The sequence below is a fragment of the Lepidothrix coronata genome, unplaced genomic scaffold (genome assembly GCF_001604755.1).
Source record: "Lepidothrix coronata isolate B3197 unplaced genomic scaffold, Lepidothrix_coronata-1.0 Scaffold22, whole genome shotgun sequence".
Lineage (NCBI taxonomy): Eukaryota > Metazoa > Chordata > Aves > Passeriformes > Pipridae > Lepidothrix > Lepidothrix coronata.
This window is the reverse complement of record NW_016690202.1, coordinates 7,590,209-7,614,070: the sequence shown is the minus strand read 5'-3', so window position 1 is coordinate 7,614,070 and position 23,862 is coordinate 7,590,209. Positions and strand designations below refer to the sequence as shown.

Below are 23,862 nucleotides of genomic sequence, written 5' to 3'. Positions count from 1 at the left end.
GATTACTTGAGTTTACTTTTACTATAAAATTCTGTAGTTCACTGTTGTAAAAGAGGCTTTGTTCATGTTGTATTGCCTGAAGAGCCTCTTATGCTTTGTACACTGCTATTTGTTCCTCAAACAGTCAAGTGGTGTTTCTGTCTCTGAGTTCCACCTTTTAAACTGTTGACTTTAAAAAATACTGTTCCTTTTATGTGTTTGTCAAATTAATGTATTAATTTTTGGTTTGGTTTAGTTTGGTTCTGATTTATTTTCCTGAATTTAAGTTTTTCTCAATGGGGTTATCAGAGTATGAAAGCATTTCCTGTATAGGCAACATATAGAATTCAGAGTCTCTGAATACTAATCAAGGCATCCTCTTATGCTTACCTTTAGCAACGGGTTTCCACCGAACCTACTACATCTTACCGTCTACAAGGTTTAAGACCAAACAGCCTGTACTTATTCCGTCTAGCTGCACGTTCTCCTCAAGGCCTGGGTGCCTCAACAGCAGAAATCTCAGCGAGAACCATGCAGTCAAGTAGGTGTCTTTCCTTGCAAACTTTATTCTCTTGTGTTGTATTTCTTGAAGAGATTAATCTCATTAGTCCAGAGAGGCATCAATAAAGGCAAAATACAGCATTCATGCTGCTTAATAGAGCAAAAGAATGCTTAAAATGTATATTTTTGAGGTGTATTGTGATCAACTTAATATGAGTGGCTTTTACATAGTTTCAAAAAACGACCTCTGTAAACCAGTGTCTAAGGAGGCAATATAATGCTGTCATAATCATATTTTATTTTGTGTTCTAATAAGGTAAAATGTTGTATCATGCAATAGGTGCGCATTAATAACAGTCCTTCACCCATAAAATTCCACCCGTCTGTGTATTTCCTGTAATACTAGGTCGTTTCTGCAGCATCTCCCTGAAGTACAAAAATCTGTAGAGTGGGTCATGTTGAACATTTGAGACTGTACCGAAAATTTCTTAACAACTCTTCTGTAGTATCTAATAATCCTGATTTTGTTAGATTTTCTTAATCTGGTCTTTTTATGGTGTTCAGTCATTTTACACCAGTAGAAAAGTAGTTTTCTCACTGGTGCTTGTGGAAACAGTGTCATGAAACTCATCACATTTGCCCGCAAATGAGAGGTAAAAATTTGTCAGAGATTTATATATACACCTTAAAATGTTTAAATTAAGACTTAACTAAAACAATCAGATATTTAGCAATGATGTCCATAAGTGTTATTTTTGCCTGATAGATTATGCTTTTCTGACAGTTTGCATTATAATGTGTCATTTTAAAACTTAGTGCAATTCTATTTGTATTTGTTTTAAATTAAACAGCCTGTTTTTAAAGTAATATTATTCAAAACAGAAAATTCAAATTCTCAATTGGCATGAGTCTTTTTAATTTGCAATCATGGCAGATGTGATTACAGAATCATTCCTTGGTAGCGTTATTTATTAATAGCAGTTAGTGTGACTGGAGACACAGTGCTACACGCTTTAACCAAAGCTAAATGTGTTTCTGAAGCACTTCTAAAGCATTTGGAACAAGCATAAAAGACAGCTATATAACAAGGCTGGTTTTAGAGATAGTGGCAAGGCACCTTTTCATTTTAATAATCCAGAATCAATAATTTGATAAAGAAAAAGGTTTTTATTTATTCTGGGAGTCATTTCAACTATTTACAATGCTCATTCTCTTATATTGAGCAAAGATTGCTTAGACTGTGCACACAAAGTAAACATCTAGGAGCCAAGGCTTGCATGTTCCACATATAAGGATATTGCCAGTTTTCCTTTCTTGAATATAGGAATACATTATAATTTTCTCAGCCTTCTGTCTTCAGATAGTAGGGAGATGCAGTTGATTTCAGTGGTCAGACCCAAGTTATTTGCTGAAAATATTACAAGCTTTTGTTTGCAAAAAAAGTTTATTTAAAAAAAAGTATATACATTAATAAAACTGGTTACACAAGTAGCCTTCAAATTATCCTTTCTTACATAAGTGCCATATATTTGCATTTTAAGAGTATAATGAATTAAAAATTAATAAACTTCTATGAGTTTATTAGCAATATTCACCAGAATATGATATTGCCTTTCATCTTGGTATCAGAGGAAGATGCTGCAGGGATTTATTTCTTTTTTGTCAGACCCTTAAGGGACATTTTACAAGTATTTTACTTCCTGCACAAGATAATGGTAGAAGGGGATTTGCATGTTTTGAGTACTTGATTACTGAATTAGTGTATATAAAAACAATCCCAAATGCGATAAGTCTGTTCCCCCATCCACCTCCTCTAGGTAGTTGAAATACTGGTACATTCCCTCATACTTTCCCTTCAGAAGAGCAGTGTACCATACTGAGTAAAAAGCCATTGATCCCTGTGGAAAGAGCTGTAGGGAACTGAAAGCTACATGTGTAAATGCAGGAGGTCACAGCAGGTCCTAGGCCTTGTCTGTTGTTTTAATTTTGTTTCATGTGCCTAATATAAATATAAATATCCATTTGTTTATTTTTTTCCCTTAAAAATGGGGAAGAAAATTGGAGGGAGGGGGGAGACAGGGGTAAATAAAGGTCTAACACAATAAAATTTATGTTTTCCTTATAAGAGAGAAGGCAGAAATAGGAAATGAATCTGCATCTGCTACTTCTGCGAGTGACTTTGAGCTATGGCTCATTTTTTTTGGTGCTCTGAATGATCTGTTAGCGAGCATAGATTTTGCTAAGTCAAAGTGCATTGAAGCCCATAAATGCATACCTAACTTTCAGTACTTGATTTGCCTCACTGAAAGCAGTGAAATAACATACATGCTTAAATGTTCTGGAGCTTGGAAATGGTAAATATGCTAAAATATTCCTTCAAAAAAAAGACAGTAAAGGTGAGCACTTCTGCTCCGGAAGGTTGGTGCTGGTGACAAGAGATGAAACAAAGTCAGAAATTCCCACCATTCTGATGTGCTGATCTTGTAAACTCTCTTTGTAAAATGAATACTGCTGTACCTGCTTTCTTGATGCATTGTTTGGGGTAGATTTTTTTTTTCTGTAGAAGTAATTTACATTACTGGTAGGATTAAGTCTTTGCTAGCAAAGGTGTCTCCAAGAGGAGTTAAAAAAAAAAAATGACAGCTGATCTAGGGTAAGTACAAGTTACAGTCAGAATCAACAAGCCTGTCACTTTTTCCTGGTAGGTAAATCTTTGACTAAAACTTTCTTCATCTTCTATGGACTGCATGCTCCTATTATGTTGGGTGCAATAAATGTTTCATTAAATGCTTTCTATTTAAATGTAATTTATGGTTGACTTGTGTCAGGCAGACTCTATTATTTAAAAAAAAATAATTTGTTTAGGAGAGTGGAAAGACTGAAAAAATGGCAATCTGTGGAGCAATTTCTAGCAATTACTGCAAGTTTTTGGGAGTTCTGTTAAAAGAGATTTTTTTTCTCAAGGAAAGTAAAGCCACTTGAAGGGGATATGTCCAAATTTGTAAGTAAATACATGTCACGTGTCATTTAAAATATTATAGCTTGCACTAATTGCAATGATTATAAGGATAGATCAGTAATCATAAAAGTGTTACATTTTTGTTTATTTCAAGAAGAATTTTAATTACAGGTAGGTAATTTTATTTTGAGGCTTCATTTTCATATATTTCCCCCACACCCTTTTTCACCATTTAGTTGGTCTCTTCATTTTCAGTTTCCTTATGTTAATAAGCCAAGGTGCATATGATTATCTGATGTTTTGCTTTTTTAAGTTTCTACTTTTTCTTTTGTTTCTTTATTATTTTCATTTGGGTGTCCTTTATTTATTTTTATTTTTTTCTTTTGTTCATTTTTTTCAATCACTCCTATCCTTCCACTCAAATCCTCCTTTAACCCACTACTGAAATTAGAGCCATCAGCTCCTCCTCAAGACATTAGTTGCACAAGCCCCAGCTCCACTAGCATTTTGGTAAGTTGGAAACCTCCACCGGTGGAAAAGCAGAACGGCATTATCACTGAATACTCCATCAAGTACATTGGGATTGATGGAGAAGATGTCAAGCCCCATGAAATTTTGGGAATTTCCTCGGACAGTACACAATATCTTTTGGAACAACTGGAAAAATGGACTGAGTACCGGATATCTGTGACTGCTCACACTGATGTTGGACCTGGCCCAGAGAGCTTAGCAGTATTGATTCGGACAGATGAAGATGGTATGTTGCCTCCACTACATCAGTTTGCACCTCTATGACTCTCTGTCGATCTGCTGTCTTTTGTGTAGGCTAAACAGTAATTTTTTTCTGCTCCTCTCTTTTTACCAAATATAATCAAATATTATTGCCCTTTGAGCTTTGTAATCAAAGACTTGTCCTTTCTACACCATTTTTATATTTGATATTTTTGTAATTTTTTATCAGAAAGCACTGTTTTTGTGAGCGACATGAATTTGCTGCTCCTTTTTGCACATACATATCCTTCTTGCTCCTCCTTGAACATGAAAATAATTCTCAGAAAAAAAACTTTCTGCCTTTTCCTTGATTTTACCATCACTGTTATTTTTAAACACTTATGTCTATAAACTGTTTTTCAGGTTTTGTTTTTTTGTTGGGTTTTTTTTAACTGCTTTCTTCTTCCATATTGTGCTTTTTGATTTGCTTTTTTGGGGGGGTTGTTTTTTCTTTTTTTTTTTTTGGTTGGATTTTTTTTTTTAAGTTTTGTTTTTTGATCTGGAAAACTGATGCTCCTCACATTTTCTTTTCTTCCATTCTTGAAAGTGACAGAAGACAGCCTTGTTATCAACTTCCTTTTTATACTACTGAGGAAAAAAAATCAAAACAAAACAAAACATAGAACTTGGCGAACAAAAACAAGAGAAACTTTTTTTGAAATCTTTTGTGGTTTTGTTGCTGTTATTGTAGTATTATTATTTCAATGATTAAAATATCTCTTTGTACTATAATGCTTTGAATCTCAAAGCATCTTCCTTGGCTTTTGTACATTTTTACATGTTTTTCTATTTCTCTAATACTCCTTTTTCTTCCATTTTTTGCATCAGTCATGTTTTTTGATCTTTTCACTGAAAGGTAGAGCAGATTGGTTGAGCAGTTTCATTTGTTGAATAATTTGTATTCTTCAAAGAAAACATAGTGAGTCTGCCCTTTTTTAAGAAAAAGAAAAAGCCATGGGTGGGAGAGGTGCCTGTAATTCTCTTCTGTCCAATGATGTTGTTCCAGTTCCTAGTGGTCCTCCTCGCAAAGTCGAGGTAGAGGCTGTCAACTCTACTGCTGTTAAAGTGTCATGGCGCTCGCCTGTGCCCAATAAGCAGCATGGTCAGATCCGAGGATACCAGGTCCACTACGTAAGGATGGAAAATGGAGAGCCAAAGGGTCAACCCATGCTGAAGGACATCATGCTGGCTGATGCGCAGGTAATTCGAGCCCTTTATGTTCTTTTCTAGGTCACAGTGAAGACATTTAATGTACCAGAGAGCTATCCAGAACTGCCTTCTGTTGTTTGTGGTTTTTTCCTTTCTGTTTATCAGCCTACCTGCTAACATTTTTTGTCTCTATTTTAAAAACGTTTTTTAGAACACTTATATTTAAAGGTTCTTGGGCCAAATCTAGACACCTTCTTCTCTATTGGTCTACAACTTAATGCTAAGATGTGTCATTCTTCTGGTCCCCCTAAACCTAGAGACTGATGGACACCCTATACCTATTCTCTGAAGTTTTAAAGCATCAGGATGGTCTGACCCAGGTCACATTCAGTGTAGCAAATTGTGCACGGCCTGTTCCCCCCATCTGCTATTGCACTGTTTCAGTAGAGAGCCTAAAATCATTAGAAGCCTGTGTTAGCCCATTATTACAGTGTTTCTGTGATTAGCTTGTATGCACCTCACCACACATTTCACAAGAAATGAATTTTCTTAACGCAACTGTATAAAACCACTGAGATATTTATACTTTTTGTTATTCATATCATAACTGTAATAAAATTAGGAGCTTAGTTGAAATAGGCATGCGGTTATTTATATTGCAAAAAAAAACCCCTAGGATTTTACTAAGTGATGCAAGTGTTCTGTAAAACTTAAGATTCCCAAAGCTTCTGGTACTGGAGGAGTCATCCTACGTTGAAACTGTTACAAGTACACACCTCTCACTCCTAGCCCATGGTTTATGACTGGATTGACTGGAAATGAAATTATCAAACTAAATTAAAGAGTTAAATCTGCTTCCTAAGTATTTTATGTGAGTAAACATATGGGGGTTTTGTTTTTTTTCCCCCAGTCTTAGTTCTAAATTTCAGTTCTGCAGAAACTTTTTTTGAGAATAGATCTCCTACACCTGCATTTTACTGATGACCCTATTCTCAAAATACTGTCTCTGTGTCTGGACATCTTTGTTGCAGTTTTACCTGCCAGTACTTATTTAATTATTTTGCAAAACACGGTGTTCTTGCAGCTTAAATTCAGTGGAGAGAAAGATTAAAGTGGTTCAGGAAGTGGGAAGGGAAAGGGAAAAGGGAGAGACAATGGAAAAGGACATGCTAGTGTTAGTGTGCTTTGGTTCTCCCCCTCCTTGCACAAATTTTTACTTTCATCCTCTCTGAGTTTAAACAGTTTTAAACACTAGCAAGTTAGTAACTGGAGACTAGGTGAGATATTTGAGCCCAAATATTATAAAGGCAAAAGTTGTATTTCTTCTTTTGTCAAGTTTAGCTTTCACCTGCCTGTTTGCCATTGTTCCATGCTGGATAGTCAACTACCTTCTCTTCCTAACACTCCTTCCTGCCTGTCATACTTCTGTGATGCATGTCATCAGGGCTTGTGCAGGCGTGAAGACCCTGAGGTTAAAGTATCAGTGTGCTTAGGTTTCAGGACTTAAAAATCCTACTAGTAATTTAAATAATGAGTTGCATTAATTTAGTAAACTGAAGCATGTAGCCTGGTAACTTGGTTAACTAATCCAAGGTAACCTTTAATTCTGCCTTGGTAACTTTTAATACAAACTGTTATAAAATAATACTATGTGGTACAAGAGGATTCATTACTTCTTTCATTTGTCAAGGAAAGAGAAGTAGCTGATTTTTAGGGAAAGCAGAAACAGAATTAAAAATGTCCAGCCTGATTTCATTAACCAAATTCCACATAATTCTACACAATTAATTCAAACTGTAAACAATTTTTTGAGATATCTTTGATATTTATTTTACTATTGAGAAGAAAACTTTATCTCAATCAGGCTACAAATCTCCTTATTTCTTTTGTTTTTCCCTTCAACTTCCTTTACTCTAAATCAGTGGGAATATGATGATACTACTGAACATGTAAGTAGTTTTTGACTGGGCAGAAAAACATTGTGGGTTTGGTTTGGGATTTTCTTTTTATTGCTTGTTTGCTTGTAGCATCGTTCTAATTTTTTGGGCTTTTTTGGGGTATTTTTTTGTGTTTGGTTTTGGTTTGGGTTTTTTTGCCATTGCAGAAACGCATGCTCCTAACTTCAAAGGTTTTCTTTTATGACACTTTTTTGGTTTGTTTTTTTCTTTTCCCAGGGAGAGAGGGTTACTGTTGCTTGCTTATTTTGAGGTTTAGCATGATGCCAAAATGTACAGCACTGGTTTATGTTTTCATCTTTTTGATGGCTGTCACTAAGTTTGCCTCACAATTTCTTGTTCGTAAGGTGTTAGAAAAATAAAACAAAAGTGGTTCAGAGTTGCATACCAATCATTGTATTTTTCTGTATTCATTTTAAGGTTAACAGTTTTTTTGTGTAACTGAAATTTGAAGTCAGTTGTGCTTTCTTTTGGTTAAAATAAATGTGTGCTATCAGAAAAGCCACATGCCATGCACTGTTTATGCCTGAGTAATGAGGTTTGCTGTATCCAAGTCACACTTTTAAACATGCAGTCATATCTCTTACACCATGAAGAACTGATTGTTCTAGGTGAGGCTAGTATCTTCCTCACTGCTTTGGTTTTGTGTTTTTGGGGGGTTTTATGCCTTTTAGTTTAATTCTGTTAATATCAGGTGCAATTTCCTTATGAAAGATTGAAGTCCGTCTTACTGATTTTGGTCTTAAGGGTCAATTCAATTCTGAGATAGAGTCTAAGGAGGGGATTTTTTGGTAGTAATTTTTTGTTGGAGCTACTTTGCCCATTCATTCTAATCATTACCTTGTTTATTGTATATTGCTAATAACTGATTGTAAATACAATGTTGAATTCCAATCACATGTTTAGTAAGCTCATACCCACTGTCGTGAGAAATTCATATACTAGGAATAGTCTAACCCATAATTTTTATATTAACTTTTCATAGCTATTGCATCTGAGGGGTGTGTGAATGCACATTTGCCATTTATTCTCGGTGCACAAGTACACCATCTCTCTGGCAGTATTGAAATTTAGTGTAAATTCATTCAGGCATCTGGAAATGCAAAGGAATAGTCCAGTGCTTACAGGCTAGAAGCTGGAAACTTAAAGCCAGTCAGCTGTCTTCAAATAATGTCCCTTTATATTTGCATATAAAATTTTTTTGTATAATGCATGTCAAGACTTAGTCCTCTTATTGCCCTTATAGCATGGCATAAGTTTAGTGCATTCCCGTTGGTTCATCCTTCACCATCCTCTGTGTGCATATATGTACGTGTCTGCACACATGTGAAAAGGATCCCCCCTTGCTGTGATACTTGCAGTTCGATCTTGTTGCTGTTCATTTGTACTAGCAGAAGAACTACTTCTATTGTAGCTGCTGTTGTTTGTTTTGAGGGCCATCAGATGTATCCTCTGACCAGATTTTTAATGCTGTTCTAGGTCGTTCCTTTAGAGCTGAAGAGGGAGTTGTTTCTGAAGTCCTTTGAGAAATTTAGAGGCATAGTCCAACCAGTGACACAGGGTGCAATGAAAATAATAAGGCTTCCTTGTTCAGCTAAACCGTCATTACTGACAGTGTATGGATATAAATGCAACGCTTTTCTTACTAGGCATTTTAGAACTATATCAGTGATATCCTGTGAATGACTAAGTGAAACTGAGTTTCTCACATCTACATATGCATGCATTTCACAATGTCAGTAGTATTGCTTATGCAAGATATTTCAGAAGACTTTATTCACTGTTCACACCACTAAGCCTTTGGCCTTTTTCTTTAAACTACCTGAGGCATATTATTTGGATGTGTGCTGTCTTTTATTGCTTAAGTGAGTGACACGTTTTGCATTATGAAGTATTTCACACAGAACAGCAAATGCTTGCTATCACTGCCAGTAGCTCAAATATATACATGCTGTGTGTAATATAAAGGGGGGTTCTGAAGGATTCCATACTCTCTTGGCAAATAATCTGTTTTTAATTCATTTTTCTTGTTCTGTTTCATCTTAGGAAATGATAATTTCTGGGCTTCAGCCTGAAACTACATACTCTTTCACTGTGACAGCCTATACAACGAAAGGTGATGGAGCACGCAGCAAGCCCAAACTCGTATCTACTACTGGTGCAGGTAATATTTATACACATATTAATCTCTAAGTGAATCCTTTGACTTTTTCTGCTAGTGTTTTGCTCCTGTTATTTGGAAGTCTCCTGTTGTGTGAGAAGTGTTTCCAGGACGTAGCATTTTCTGTTTCAGGATTTGGCCCTTTATTTATTTAGATAAAAACAGAACCCCCTTTATCCCTCTCAATTCAAGATGGGCCACTTTATAGTTTTTAGTAACTCTTCCATTATGATTGGTGTCTTCTTGGAGAGGAAAAAATAGAAAGTCAGAGCTGAGAAGGATATTTGAAAAATTTGTGAGGGGCTTTCCTGCTCTTCATGAAAGCAGCAATGCTGCTGACTGTCAGTGAAAACACTGAAAGAACCTAGCTCCTTGACAGTCACAAGTTATCTCAGAAGAATGTGATTATAAAGCAGAGAACTGGAAAACAAAATGAAAGTTGATCCTGTAAAACCCTGAAACCCATATTGATTGATGGGTAATTTAAGGCACAAACTGAGGCAAAATACACCGTGCCACTGTGTTCAGTCTGCATTAGATCACAAGTGGTACTAGATGGTGGATATCTGACTGCATAATCAGTTCAGCAGTTAGCACTGGGATGAACTAAATTGCTTTCAGAAGAGGAACAATGTTATTTTTTTTTTAACTTAAAGTTAAATGCTTCGCTGTGGCACCGCTTAACCAATTGATGCCACCACAGCTTTAGTGTGGTGTTCACCTACAATTGTTCCAGTCTGTAGGTATGAAGATTTTAGGTATGTAGGTAATATTCATTTTAGGGGGTTTGTAGTGCAGCCATTAAGGATATTCCATAAAAATCACATGTAACTCCATTACAAGCTCTCTTAATAACAGTTATGCTAATTGTTTATGCTATGTTTATGCTAATAGATAAAGTCCAAAAGGTATATGTATTTGTATTTATAGTGACTGACTCCGTTTTTAAAACCATCACTGAATGTAGAACACGTCTTGTGTTAATATGAAAAACATGTATATCTTTGTCTCATTAGCTTCCTTGGAAAAATCTCAGTCCTGATGGCTAGATATATAATATAGTTTCATTTCAAATTTTAGAATACCTTGTAGTCATTGCTCTTGGCTAATGCTGAAACTTACCCTCTAATTTCTTAGTCTGGGTAAAAAAAATGATATATACCTCTTGCTTGCATTTGAACTTGATTTAAGAAAAAGGCACTTAATCCATTATTCCTTTTTAGGTTTGGTTCCCAATTTAAATAAACACAATTATATAAATTATAATTTGATTAATTTCTAGACATAAACATAGGGTATGCAAACGTACTTGCAAAATTTAATGCTTCACTGCATTTAATCCTTATTGACTATGCATGTTTCACTCTTCCAAGATCCCTGATGCTTCTACTTTAAAAAGACGGAACAAATCCCATATCCCATATAAACCTGAGTGACTGAAGAGCAGTAGAGAATCAGAGGCATGTCTATAAATGTAATACATATTACACTGTTCTGGCTGTTTGTTTAACCCTTTGGAAAAGTGATGTTTGTTCTTCGTGTGTAGGATAACAACTAGATACCGTTTTGCTGTTTTGTATATGCCAGATTGTATGGACATCTATTCACTGGGTGGTACAGCTTGCTGTGGTTGAACTTTTTTTGTAAAGAAAATTCATATGCAGATTTTTGAAAAAGAAGACATTAAATATAGTTAGTACCAAGAGTTTCTTGCTCACTGTCTTTCTATGAGAATACTTCACACAAGTGAGGGAATGATGCATTAATACCAAGTGATTGTAGGTCCTTCTGTTCTCTTTGAGCTTGCATTTGATTTCTTTTTTTTCTGAAACGGGGCTGTTCAAATACAACAATAAAGCACATACAAGGTCTGACTCTCTAGTCTAACTTTTAAAGTTTGAAGTCAGATGTATTAGAATGACTGAGATTATATCCGTAGGAGATACGAAAAGAGAATAGATGTCTAAACATTTACTGGAGAAGCTTGTGATCTGTAGGCTATTCAGATAATAAGTAAATATTTAGCTGTGTCCAGTTAGTGATAGAAAAGCTTAATTTACATTTTTAGACAGGAAAAATTCACCAAATATAAGTAAGCCTACAGTACAATAACTCAGTTATTAGTAAAGTCACTGAATGCTGTTACTATTTTCGCTTCAAAGTGTGTATTTTTTCTTATATTAAATTTCCTTTCCTTGTTATTGAAATCAGATGGAAGAAAAAATGTTACTGAACATTTCTAAATCAAAGTACTTGAAAATTTTAAATTACTTGGGGCAAAAGTTAAAAAATATGTGATTAATAAGACCTTGATAAAAATGAAGACTTCCTAGGCAGTGATGTCATACAGGTTTTATGAAGTTTTTAGTCAGACCTTTAATTTCTGAGTCACAGTAGTTGAAGAATCTAGTACAATAGTTTGTCCATTATTTGGCATTTGCTCTCATGCTGTACAGCAGTCTTGAAATCCAGATTTCAACTAAAAGGAGAAAGTTTATGTTGAGGCAGTGGTGTACTTTACAGCAGCTAACAGAAACAAATTACTTCAGGTAATTTGGCAAAGGCAGCTTGTATGAGCTTCTGCTAGCAATGGCATGCCATTGCAGTGGTAATGTCTGTGGCAAAGGGGTATGTGTGGGATGTCTTGCTGTGTAGTATTGGAAGAGGATTTTACTAGGTCAGAGAATTATTTTTTTTTATGGACAATTTCTCTTCTTTTAGGCTCATGGAAAATTTAGGCTATTCTCTGAAGTTTCTAGATAGATCTGTTTCATTACACAAACATATATAGAACTGCACAGAATCCTGCTGTTCATTCTAAAAGACTGTAATATTCACAAGTGATCATACTAAAAGTAAATGTCAACTGAAAGCTGTCTGGAAATAAAAAGAAATTTATCCACTTTGCAACATCAGATAGGATCTATGGTAAAAAAAAAAAAAGTGACTATTATTATTTACCATCTTAGTCATGTGGTATTTTATTGGATAAGTAAGCTTTATTAGTTCCTCATTCTGATCAAGAGCAAGTACTAATTTCTTTATTTCTCTGTAGTTACCACAAAGGTTAAAAAGCTGTTCTAATTATGACACCTGCCACAAGAAAAAAAGGCAATTTATCACAAAAATAATATAGTAATACCTTCAAGCAGTCTCTCCTCTAGAAGGCTGAAGGAATTTTTATTCTTTTTGTGTGAACTCTTCTGTTCTTTCCTATGCTACATTAGTGTCAATAATAGTTGTAATGCAGTGAAAAATATGGCCTGCAAAAGACCTTCACAGCCTTTTATTTGTTTCATAAAGGCTTGTAATTATCAATGAGGAAAATTCAGAACTAATCAGATAGATATTCTTTACACACCAGAAGGTGTGGGAAAAAATTCATAAGATTCCTGGGAATAAGGCTGCCAGATGAACTAGAGATTTAAAATTAAGGTTATTTGGAAAATTTATATAAAACCTATCTATAATTCTTATGAAATTAGAAGTAATGTCATGATTTATGACAGATGTAATGAGAAAGGAGCTTACTAAATGCAGAATTTTCTTCAAGGCATGCCATTCTTCCAGCCTTATTCCTAATTCATTACAGGGTGGTAGTCAGAACTTCTGACAATAACAGTCTGATTTGCTGGGTGCCTAAGAACTGAAGATGAGTAATAAAATCTATTGAAGTGTTTAAATACAGGAACCAGAGCTCACAGTGCAGCAGTTACATTCATGTGGGAAGGCTTCAAATGCGGATGAAGCTAATTAGTCTTCATTGAAGACTTAAGTTATCAGTGTCCTACCACTCCCAAAGTTATTCTAGTCTCTTGACCTGTCAGGCATTGGTACACAATGAGTACCAAATTTCTAAATAGTTATGGGTGTGTTTCAAACAAGTCATTGTAATAGAAACAGACTATGTTGAAATAAAAATATTAATGAAAATATAAATGAATTGTATATAAATTGATATGAATAAATTAAAATTAATTACTCGATTAATAGGAAGAGTAAATGAGAGCAATTGATATTGAGACTCCAAAAATGTACACTGTATAAGCTGTGTAATGAGATTTCTGTCTCTATTAGAACTAACTTGATCCTCTAGACTGAATGTCCTTGACAAACTTGCAGTCTGAACTTCTCTGAAAGACAAACCAGCAGTGGGTCTCAGTTAAGAATGTGAGTGTATTTGGTGTGCAGGTTAAGAAGAGCTACCAATTTAGTCTTCTTCAGAAGAAATCCAGTTCATGTGCACCAAGACCATGCTGGAAAATAAATCATACATGATAAGCCAGGACAGTCAAAAAATTAAATGTCAAACTGTGCTACCTCTTCAAGCTGAAACAGCCTATGGTGGAGGTGATTTTCGTATGGAAAGTAGGGATCTATCATATGTAGTAATGATTCTTGAAAAGAAGGTTGTTCTGACTTCCCTTCTACCACATTTTAACTATCAATATTAAAAATTATGTTAGATATATCTAGAAACCTGTAATTTCTTCATTATTATTATTACTACTATTATTATAATTCTTTATTTCCCTATTTATAGGAAATGCCTTGGATTAAATTAATGAAAACTTATGACAAGGGGTTTTTTTTCAAGAAAGGAATTTGTAACTGAGACAGAACCACGCATAAGAAGTCTGCTTAAAGTTTTACTTCTTGATTTGTGTTCCTAGGTCCTGTGTCTCTGAATGTTCACTGTATTTAGAAATAATGGTAAGGGAAGAAGACAAAAAATCAGTAAACGTCTCCACTGTTGCAGTTCATTATACTGTACGACTTAATAGTGTGGGAGGCAGACATTATTTCTTCCATAAGACAGTGGAACTAAGAGTGAGGAAAGAGAAAATGTATCCCTATTCCTGCTAAAACTAGCCTCAAGAATTGTACATGAAATTTTCTTTCTATTTATCATCTTTAAATAACATTGTGCTACAGTTCCAGGCAAACCTCGGCTTGTGATTAGCCACACACAGATGAACACGGCTCTAATTCAGTGGCATCCTCCTGTGGAAACTTTTGGCCCGCTGCAGGGTTATCGCCTGAAGTTTGGTCGCAAAGACGTGGATACATATACAACCATGGAGTTCTCAGAGAAGGAAGATCACTTCACGGCCACAGACATTCACAAAGGAGCTTCTTATGTCTTCAGGCTGTCAGCTAGAAATAAAGTGGGCTTTGGGGAGGAGATGGTTAAAGAGATTTCTGTTCCTGAAGAGGTACCCAGTGGATTTCCCCAAAATCTCCACTCGGAAAGCTCTACTTCTACATCAGTTCAATTAACTTGGCAGATGCCGCTCTTGGCAGAGAGAAATGGCATTATCACCAAATATACCATCTTGTACAGAGATATCAATGTTGCTTACCAGCCAGTTGAACTCCCTGTTGTTCCTGCTGATACCACTATGACACTTTCTGGCTTAAAACCAGATACCACATATGATGTAAAAGTACGTGCCCACACAAGCAAAGGGCCTGGTCCGTATAGTCCAAGTGTCCAGTTCAGGACACTACCCGTGGATCAAGGTAGGATTTGTCTGCTTATGGCGTTGACCTTTAAAGGAGTATCGGTCTTTGGATATCAATGGTTTTGAAGGTATAAATAAAACTGACCAGCCCATTCATAAAAATAGGTTCATCAAACACAAAAGGTAAAGTATGTAAATCTTAATATCTTTTGGATGCCTTAGAATTCAATTGTCCCTTCCCAAGAAAGTTCTGGCTAACATCTCCACAATTTTTTCAGGTAAGGAAAATGTGCGTATTGGGTTGTCACTAAATAAGAGTGAGAGTGAGTTTAAATATGATCTTTAAATATGAACAGACAGGTAGGAGAATTGAATCCTTGTTCGTTTTTGACCTAAATGGAAAGCTAATAGTCCCAAGTAGCAGTGGAAATATGGCAAGATCTAAGCACCAAGATGTTGTTTATATACATTGTTTCTTTTTTTCCAGCAGTGTTTGCAAAAAATTTTCATGTTAAAGCAGTAATGAAGACTTCTGTTTTGCTGTCCTGGGAAATTCCAGAAAACTACAATTCAGCCTTGCCTTTCAAAGTAAGTTACTTTCCATTTGTACAAGAGAAAATAACAGAAACTAGAGGATGTCTTTCACCTGATTAAGTAGCTTACTAAACATGGAGATTTTTCTTAGTGTCAGTTTGGCTCTGTTTAAGATTGCATACTAATCAGCAGTGCTACTGTTAAATTTAGTCATACAGCAACATGACTTTTCCACTATTGTGGCACTGTTTCCAAGTCAGGCTCATACTGGTTAATATGCATGATGAGAACACCTTGCTAATTTGTAGTTCATTACTAAAATATTTTAAAGAAAACAGTGAAAGAAAATAATAATTTTCTTCCTATTTTTTTAATCTGTATTGACTGCAATTGAATACCATTTTGTTTTTTCCCTCCTCACATTTACAACACCACATTTTCACTTTACAACTCTTTTGTTCCACTAACTATAACATTAGCCAGACACAGGGACTTAGTGTACCATGCAGTCTGCCTGGAATTTGATCTGTATCATTCTTAATGTCTGTGTCATCTCAGGCAGTGGCAAGTGCAGAACAGTATTTTATGAACTAAATTGCAAAAACCTTTCTAAATAAGGACTGTGAGTGAAGAAGTCAAGGTATCTTTAACAAGAATGCCTTGCTATAAATTCTGGGTTCAAGCAGGATTTTAGGAGTGCTCACATTGCTCTAGATTAATGTAGTTTGGTTTTTTTTTCCCCCAAAAGTGAGAAGTTTAATTGCCATAGTGAATTCGGTACTATTTTAGAACCTAAAATGCCCTTTTTTAACTTTCATTTTAAATTTATAGCTAGGTCCATTCCTGAATTCAGTGTGACAGCAGCATTTGCCTTGTCTTAGTAATGAAAACCACCTTCAATTTAATGTGTATTAACTTAGATCCTTTATGATGATGGGAAAATGGAGGTTGATGGACGTGCTACTCAAAAGCTGATCACTAACTTGAAGCCAGAGACATCATACTCATTTGTGCTGACAAACAGAGGAAATAGTGCTGGGGGTCTTCAGCACAGAGTGACAGCAAAAACTGCACCAGATGTGCTTCGCACCAAGCCAGTCTTCATCGGAAAGACCAACTTAGATGGCATGATAACTGTGGAACTTCCAAAAGTACCCTCAAATGAGAATATAAAGTGAGTGAATGAATTAAGTACCATTGTTTTTATTTCCAGAAAAATGATTATTCTGACTCTTCATGGTAGACCAAGGCTTTATTCTTCATAATGCTACAGAGAGTACAGTACTCTGCAGTAGTATTTGAACTAATGCTGGGATAATATTTCATGATAGTAAACTTGGAGGTGCTATTGACTCTCTCAAGGGACAAGAGGCCTTCCTGAGGGATATAGGTAGATTGAGCACTGGGCAATCAGCAACGGCATGAAATTTAGCAAGAGCAAATGCCACATTCTGTGTAAAGGTTCTTGAGTGTATCCAGCAGAGGGAAACAAAGGTGGAAGGACTGAATACCATGTCATGTGAGGAGTTGCTAAGGACTGACTTAAGGCTTGTCTAGTTTGTAGAAAAGAAGACTGAGGGCTCACCTCCTTGCTTCCTGAGGAGGAAAAGTGGAGAGAGAGCTGCTAATCAATTATGGGATCCATTTATAGGACATGAACCTCAGAACTGCATATCAGATGGCATTAGGAAGCATTTCTTTCCTTGAGAGGGTTTTCAAACACTAGAAGAGGCTTCCTCCTGAGGTGATTAATGTCTCAGGCATGTCAGTATTTAAGAGGCATTTGGGCAATGCCCTTAATAATTTTTTTTAACTTTTGGTCAGCCCTGAAGTGGTCAGGTAGTAGGACTAGGCAATCATTGTAGGTCACTTCCAACTAGAAGTATTCTCAATGTTTGTCACATAGCCGGGTGTGTAAGACCTGTATGGAGAATGTAGATTTTTTCTCAGAGTACTTTTGTGTTTCATCACTGACTGCAAAATGAGGTATGCAGAAAACAACCTATATATCCTTTTATAGCAATATCCTTTTATAAGCAATATATCCTTTTAGAAAGAATGAATAACCCATGAATGAGTACCCTGTTGTAGATACTTGAAGTACTCATACTCAGTCATTCCAGAATGACTCCATTATGTGGAGTTTTAAAGACTTGTTGGTGCACTTATATTAATTCAGATTAATTAATTCTGAAGTTTTTTATCAAGAGAAAAATGCCAGGTCCTCTCCAATGGTCTCAGAAAGAAAACCGGAGATTTTGCTGAAAAAATGGGCAATTTCCTAGAGGTTGCTTAGATTTTGGGGGGGAACAGGTGATGTGGAAATGTAAACAGCAGAAATAGGACTAAAGACCTGACAGCACATGGTCAGCAGGGATTAGAAAGGTTAGACATAAAGATTTACCAGGAAAACATGAAGCGTGATACAATCAATAAGTGTTATTGCTCTGCTTATAGTGATTCTTGTTGGTCTGTAAGGTTCCCATGTGTAATGTAAAGGAAATGGGGAGGAAAATGAGCCAGTCATTAAATATTGTTGGGGATTCAACTTGTCCTCTCCCTGGTGGATTTTTACTGACGGCTTTGTAGAAAGCTGCCCTCCTTTTTCATTACTGACTGAGGGTTTTGAGGCAGGTAAGGTCAAGAAATAAATGACTTTGAGACATTAAAAGGATGAAAAACTGAAAAATGTAGTCATTATCATTAGATTGAGTAAGATGCGGTCAGTAACAAATGCAGCTAAGGAAGACTGAAGATGGAATGAGTCAAAAAAGATTTATGAGGCAAAACATTCACAGAGAGAAAAAAGTGCAGGATAGCTAGTCAAACAGTAGCCAAAGATAGCAGTGAAAAAAGAGACAATACTTTTCTTTTTATGTACTGTAAAAAAATTAAAAAGGCAAAGTGACATCAGCAAAGGTCCATTATGGGGTTCAACTGTCGATTTTGCAAATAATGTATCTCCTCCTTCTATATCTATTTCCTAAGAAGATTTGATCAGGCTTGAAGTAATAAAACAAAACAAAAAAGATTCATTTGACCCTTGGATCAGGCATTACAAAGCAGCTACATACTGAACAGAAAAACCTGACGTGATGCTTGCTAGAATAAGTAAGATTATTCTGCTATAATCTTTGTATGGGAAGAACAGTTTTCCGTAGTAGTTAGGTTGACATTTTTAGACTTACTGTTCCTCTACTGGTACATTATATGATCAGGATTGTCTCTAGCTTAAGATGAAGTACTGAGAATTTTTCAATAATACTAATTACACAGAAGGTGAAAAAAGTAATGGTTTGCTCTAATGAACTACAGGTAAACACTAATGGGATTGAGGGTAATGTTATAAAAGGCTTTGTAATTAAAAAATGGTAGTAGTTGTCAGTGTTTGATGGTGATAGATCATAGAAATTGGTACAGAGCTCAACTTGTGATTAGTAAAATATCTCTTTTCCTGACATTATCTCAAGTGAGAAATTTCTTAATTTTTTTCTTTTAGTATTTTGGGCTAATCCAAAGCAATTTTTTGTGTAAAGAACAGTTCATGTTTCTCTGAATCTCTTCCATCTTTCCAGACCCTTAGGTAAAAAAAGAGTTTTGTGGAAGACTTTGGCCTTCAAAATACTCAGTAGATCAGACAATATCCAAACCAACCCTTCATTTCTCGCCTTCCTCTCTTCCCCTCTGCCCCAAAAAGAACCTAAAACCAAAGAAGCAAATAATGAAGGAAACCATAAAACATGTTTTTCAAGAGATGCTGCATCTTATGGAGTTAGCTAGAAATCAAAGAACTTTGTTGTCCTTCATAATTTGCAGCAGTGTATATTGGTGAAAACATTTTCATTTTTCTACTTACTATTGATCTGCTTGTTCTTTCAGCATAAAATACTCTATGTGTGCTGAAAGTCTTAGTAGATTTTCGAAGTTATGAGTGGGAGACTTGGATGAAGGAATTGTGAAAGAGTGTGAAAGTAACGTTTACATGCTGGAAGTTCCTTGATTGAAAAAAATAAAAAGATGAAGAAGATGAAAAAAAAACAAGGATATGTGAGAGACTGTTATGCAGTTCATCCAGCAGATTTATCTTTGATGTTTGAAAGACACAAAGGGGCCAGTTCTCAATTGTTTTTTGTCTTGATTCTTAGGCATCTGTTAAAGAAAAGGTATGTAGGTTATGCTTACTGTATATATGGATAAAAAATCCACTGCGCAGGCTCAAAGGGTTAATGACCTTTCCCAAATCTTCGCTCGCGAAGACTGGCCATATTATATTATATATGGATAAATCAGTGTTCACTAGGATTTGTTATTCATGTAACCAAAGATTTTTTAATATATTTACACAGAAAACTTTCTCAAATTACTGAACACAAGAATTAATGAATATGTGCACTTACTATAGTAGCTGAAAATTCAAAGTTTTGTTACATTTCTTTTATGGGAAGGAGCTTTAAGTAAGAAGAGCTGATTAAAATGTATCAATGGCTTGCTCTGGTATGGAAAAAAGATAGTTTATATAGTTAGTTTAGACTGAGTCTTCAGTCAATTGTAAGGCAGGTCCTTTTCTGTAGACTCTCTTTTGTTAATTACCTAGGATTTGCAAGTGCATTGCATGGGTAAAATAGTCAGTGCTGAAGAAAGTTGAATGGGCTATAAAAAAGAGGCAGAGTGAGAGGAGATGGTCCATGAGACACTAAAGTTGTCTTCCATAATGGAGGGCCAGAAACACCTTAATAAGCTGTTGTTACTAGAAACAAAGAAAACTAGCTTCTTTCCCTCTTCTCTGGGATGGAGAGTGCTTGACTCTTTGACAAGTGTGTTTATCAAGAAGATGTACATTTTACTATCCTGGATGTCCTGATGTTGTGATTCTACTGCTTCTTCCCTCACACTAATGTGAAATTATGTATCTGCTTGACTTATATCCAGGCTTTTTGAAGCAAACAAGGAAAGTACCAGATCGCTATTATACTAGAAAGTATAATTTACTAGTCTCCATGGGTGGGAAGGAGGAAGACGTTTTCAGGAAAATGTTTCTGTGGAAAACGTTTCTGTGGAAAACCAATATGTGTAATTTGCAAATCCTAGCTATAAAGAGAGCATAAACCAAGCTCTCTTGCCTATGCGTGTGAACAGAATACTTAAGTAGGTAAAGCTGATGGCAACTGCTACTCAAAAGTAAAGAAAGTATGGGTGAAGTATATGTCATGTTTTCTTTCTTTTCTCTTCATTGTAATATTGACATCAACAAACATATTTTGTTAAGCTACCATGCTGATTATACATTAAAATTTAGGGAAGATGGGGTGGTAATTGAGATGTAAATATATGGTAATAGGTTTCAATTTAAGGGCTTGGGGTTTTTTTTTCCAGTGTGATGGTGGCAGGGTACAAATATCCCATGGCTCTTGTATCTCAGGAAGGCATTTTCAAACATTGTAATTAAAGTTTATTATAAATATTTATATATTTGCACAAAAAGTCAGGTAAATGGTGCCATTTGTTTGTCAAATGTTTTACAGTTGATGTGTTTTCAAGAGTGTGAATGTTTACAGCTGTTTGGAAGGCTGCAGTGACATATTAATGCGCAAAAGTTTATTCTCAACATACCACTCTTAAGTTACGCTGAACAGACACTTATTACACCAATTTATTTATTCCTTTTCTTTCAAATTTACTTTTGTCCAACTGTTTTATTTACAGAGGCTATTACATAGTTATTGTGCCTTTGAAGAGGTCTCGTGGAAAGTTTATTAAACCATGGGAGAGTCCAGATGAAATGGAACTAGATGAGGTACTGTATGTGGGGGATTTTTTTTTCTTTTTTTTTATTAAAGAAGCAATATTAGTTGTATGTGATTAACTCATCAGTTTTAAAAGTTTTGGTTGTCAGGATAGTTTATATTTGAATTAACCTGCAGGGACTGAAACAAAAGTTTGAATTACAAAAATGAGAAGACAGTAAAGACATTAAGTTGCAGTAAAGCACACAAAGTGTCTAATATTTGTTGACATTAATATTTTACTCTTTTCCTGTTGTAAAGAGTGATGCAAAAGAGCAAGAGGTGAAATGAGTTGTCAGCAAAAGCTTAATCACCAGTGATACAAACCCTAATAAAGGTCTGGTTCATTAGTGGGGTGTTCACTAAGCCTGTAACAAATGCTAAATGGTAATTTGTGCTGCAATTTAACATTTGACCTTCTGGTGGTATTTTTCCTGATTCTCAGATACCATAATACTTCTGGTTAGAAGTAACCTCCATTCTACCAACAGTCCTGTGCTCAGAAATAAATAGATGAATGAAGTAGGAAAGAGCAACGTTGTGTCATCATTTGGCACTATAAATGACACTAACCCAAAGGACACAAGTACTTTCATTTTAGATATAAGCCTAGTAATACTGGATATCAATTCAATATGTTATCGATATAATACTAATTCCAGGAAGTATTGTGTCAGCAGTCAGCCCTGTGTTCTGTTTTACTCAAGGACAGTATAGGTCATGTGAACTTGTCTTTCTTCTTTCAATGTGTAAATCTGGAATAATACTAATATTTACGATTGTAAAACTCTTTTTAAGGGCCCCATAAGAAAGTCAGTGGTGTTATTATTGCTATAGTTGTATCTGGCCAGGATTTTCAGATNTTTTTTTTCCCCCAAAAGTGAGAAGTTTAATTGCCATAGTGAATTCGGTACTATTTTAGAACCTAAAATGCCCTTTTTTAACTTTCATTTTAAATTTATAGCTAGGTCCATTCCTGAATTCAGTGTGACAGCAGCATTTGCCTTGTCTTAGTAATGAAAACCACCTTCAATTTAATGTGTATTAACTTAGATCCTTTATGATGATGGGAAAATGGAGGTTGATGGACGTGCTACTCAAAAGCTGATCACTAACTTGAAGCCAGAGACATCATACTCATTTGTGCTGACAAACAGAGGAAATAGTGCTGGGGGTCTTCAGCACAGAGTGACAGCAAAAACTGCACCAGATGTGCTTCGCACCAAGCCAGTCTTCATCGGAAAGACCAACTTAGATGGCATGATAACTGTGGAACTTCCAAAAGTACCCTCAAATGAGAATATAAAGTGAGTGAATGAATTAAGTACCATTGTTTTTATTTCCAGAAAAATGATTATTCTGACTCTTCATGGTAGACCAAGGCTTTATTCTTCATAATGCTACAGAGAGTACAGTACTCTGCAGTAGTATTTGAACTAATGCTGGGATAATATTTCATGATAGTAAACTTGGAGGTGCTATTGACTCTCTCAAGGGACAAGAGGCCTTCCTGAGGGATATAGGTAGATTGAGCACTGGGCAATCAGCAACGGCATGAAATTTAGCAAGACCAAATGCCACATTCTGTTGTAAAGGTTCTTGAGTGTATCCAGCAGAGGGAAACAAAGGTGGAAGGACTGAATACCATGTCATGTGAGGAGTTGCTAAGGACTGACTTAAGGCTTGTCTAGTTTGTAGAAAAGAAGACTGAGGGCTCACCTCCTTGCTTCCTGAGGAGGAAAAGTGGAGAGAGAGCTGCTAATCAATTATGGGATCCATTTATAGGACATGAACCTCAGAACTGCATATCAGATGGCATTAGGAAGCATTTCTTTCCTTGAGAGGGTTTTCAAACACTAGAAGAGGCTTCCTCCTGAGGTGATTAATGTCTCAGGCATGTCAGTATTTAAGAGGCATTTGGGCAATGCCCTTAATAATTTTTTTTAACTTTTGGTCAGCCCTGAAGTGGTCAGGTAGTAGGACTAGGCAATCATTGTAGGTCACTTCCAACTAGAAGTATTCTCAATGTTTGTCACATAGCCGGGTGTGTAAGACCTGTATGGAGAATGTAGATTTTTTCTCAGAGTACTTTTGTGTTTCATCACTGACTGCAAAATGAGGTATGCAGAAAACAACCTATATATCCTTTTATAGCAATATCCTTTTATAAGCAATATATCCTTTTAGAAAGAATGAATAACCCATGAATGAGTACCCTGTTGTAGATACTTGAAGTACTCATACTCAGTCATTCCAGAATGACTCCATTATGTGGAGTTTTAAAGACTTGTTGGTGCACTTATATTAATTCAGATTAATTAATTCTGAAGTTTTTTATCAAGAGAAAAATGCCAGGTCCTCTCCAATGGTCTCAGAAAGAAAACCGGAGATTTTGCTGAAAAAATGGGCAATTTCCTAGAGGTTGCTTAGATTTTGGGGGGGAACAGGTGATGTGGAAATGTAAACAGCAGAAATAGGACTAAAGACCTGACAGCACATGGTCAGCAGGGATTAGAAAGGTTAGACATAAAGATTTACCAGGAAAACATGAAGCGTGATACAATCAATAAGTGTTATTGCTCTGCTTATAGTGATTCTTGTTGGT

General features: G+C 35.7%; 1 protein-coding gene across 1 annotated transcript in view; it reads left to right on the top strand.

Annotated features, from left to right (window-relative positions):
• Positions 1-23,862, top strand: part of PTPRD (protein tyrosine phosphatase, receptor type D) — a 350,584-nt gene that overhangs the window by 221,924 nt on the left and 104,798 nt on the right. Inside the window, exons 13-21 of the mRNA XM_017808222.1 lie at positions 376-520; positions 3,891-4,196; positions 5,217-5,410; positions 7,282-7,308; positions 9,361-9,478; positions 14,411-14,998; positions 15,431-15,528; positions 16,395-16,648; positions 21,178-21,268. Of these exons, the coding sequence (XP_017663711.1) occupies positions 376-520; positions 3,891-4,196; positions 5,217-5,410; positions 7,282-7,308; positions 9,361-9,478; positions 14,411-14,998; positions 15,431-15,528; positions 16,395-16,648; positions 21,178-21,268 (1,821 nt within the window). The remainder of the gene's footprint in view (positions 1-375; positions 521-3,890; positions 4,197-5,216; positions 5,411-7,281; positions 7,309-9,360; positions 9,479-14,410; positions 14,999-15,430; positions 15,529-16,394; positions 16,649-21,177; positions 21,269-23,862) is intronic.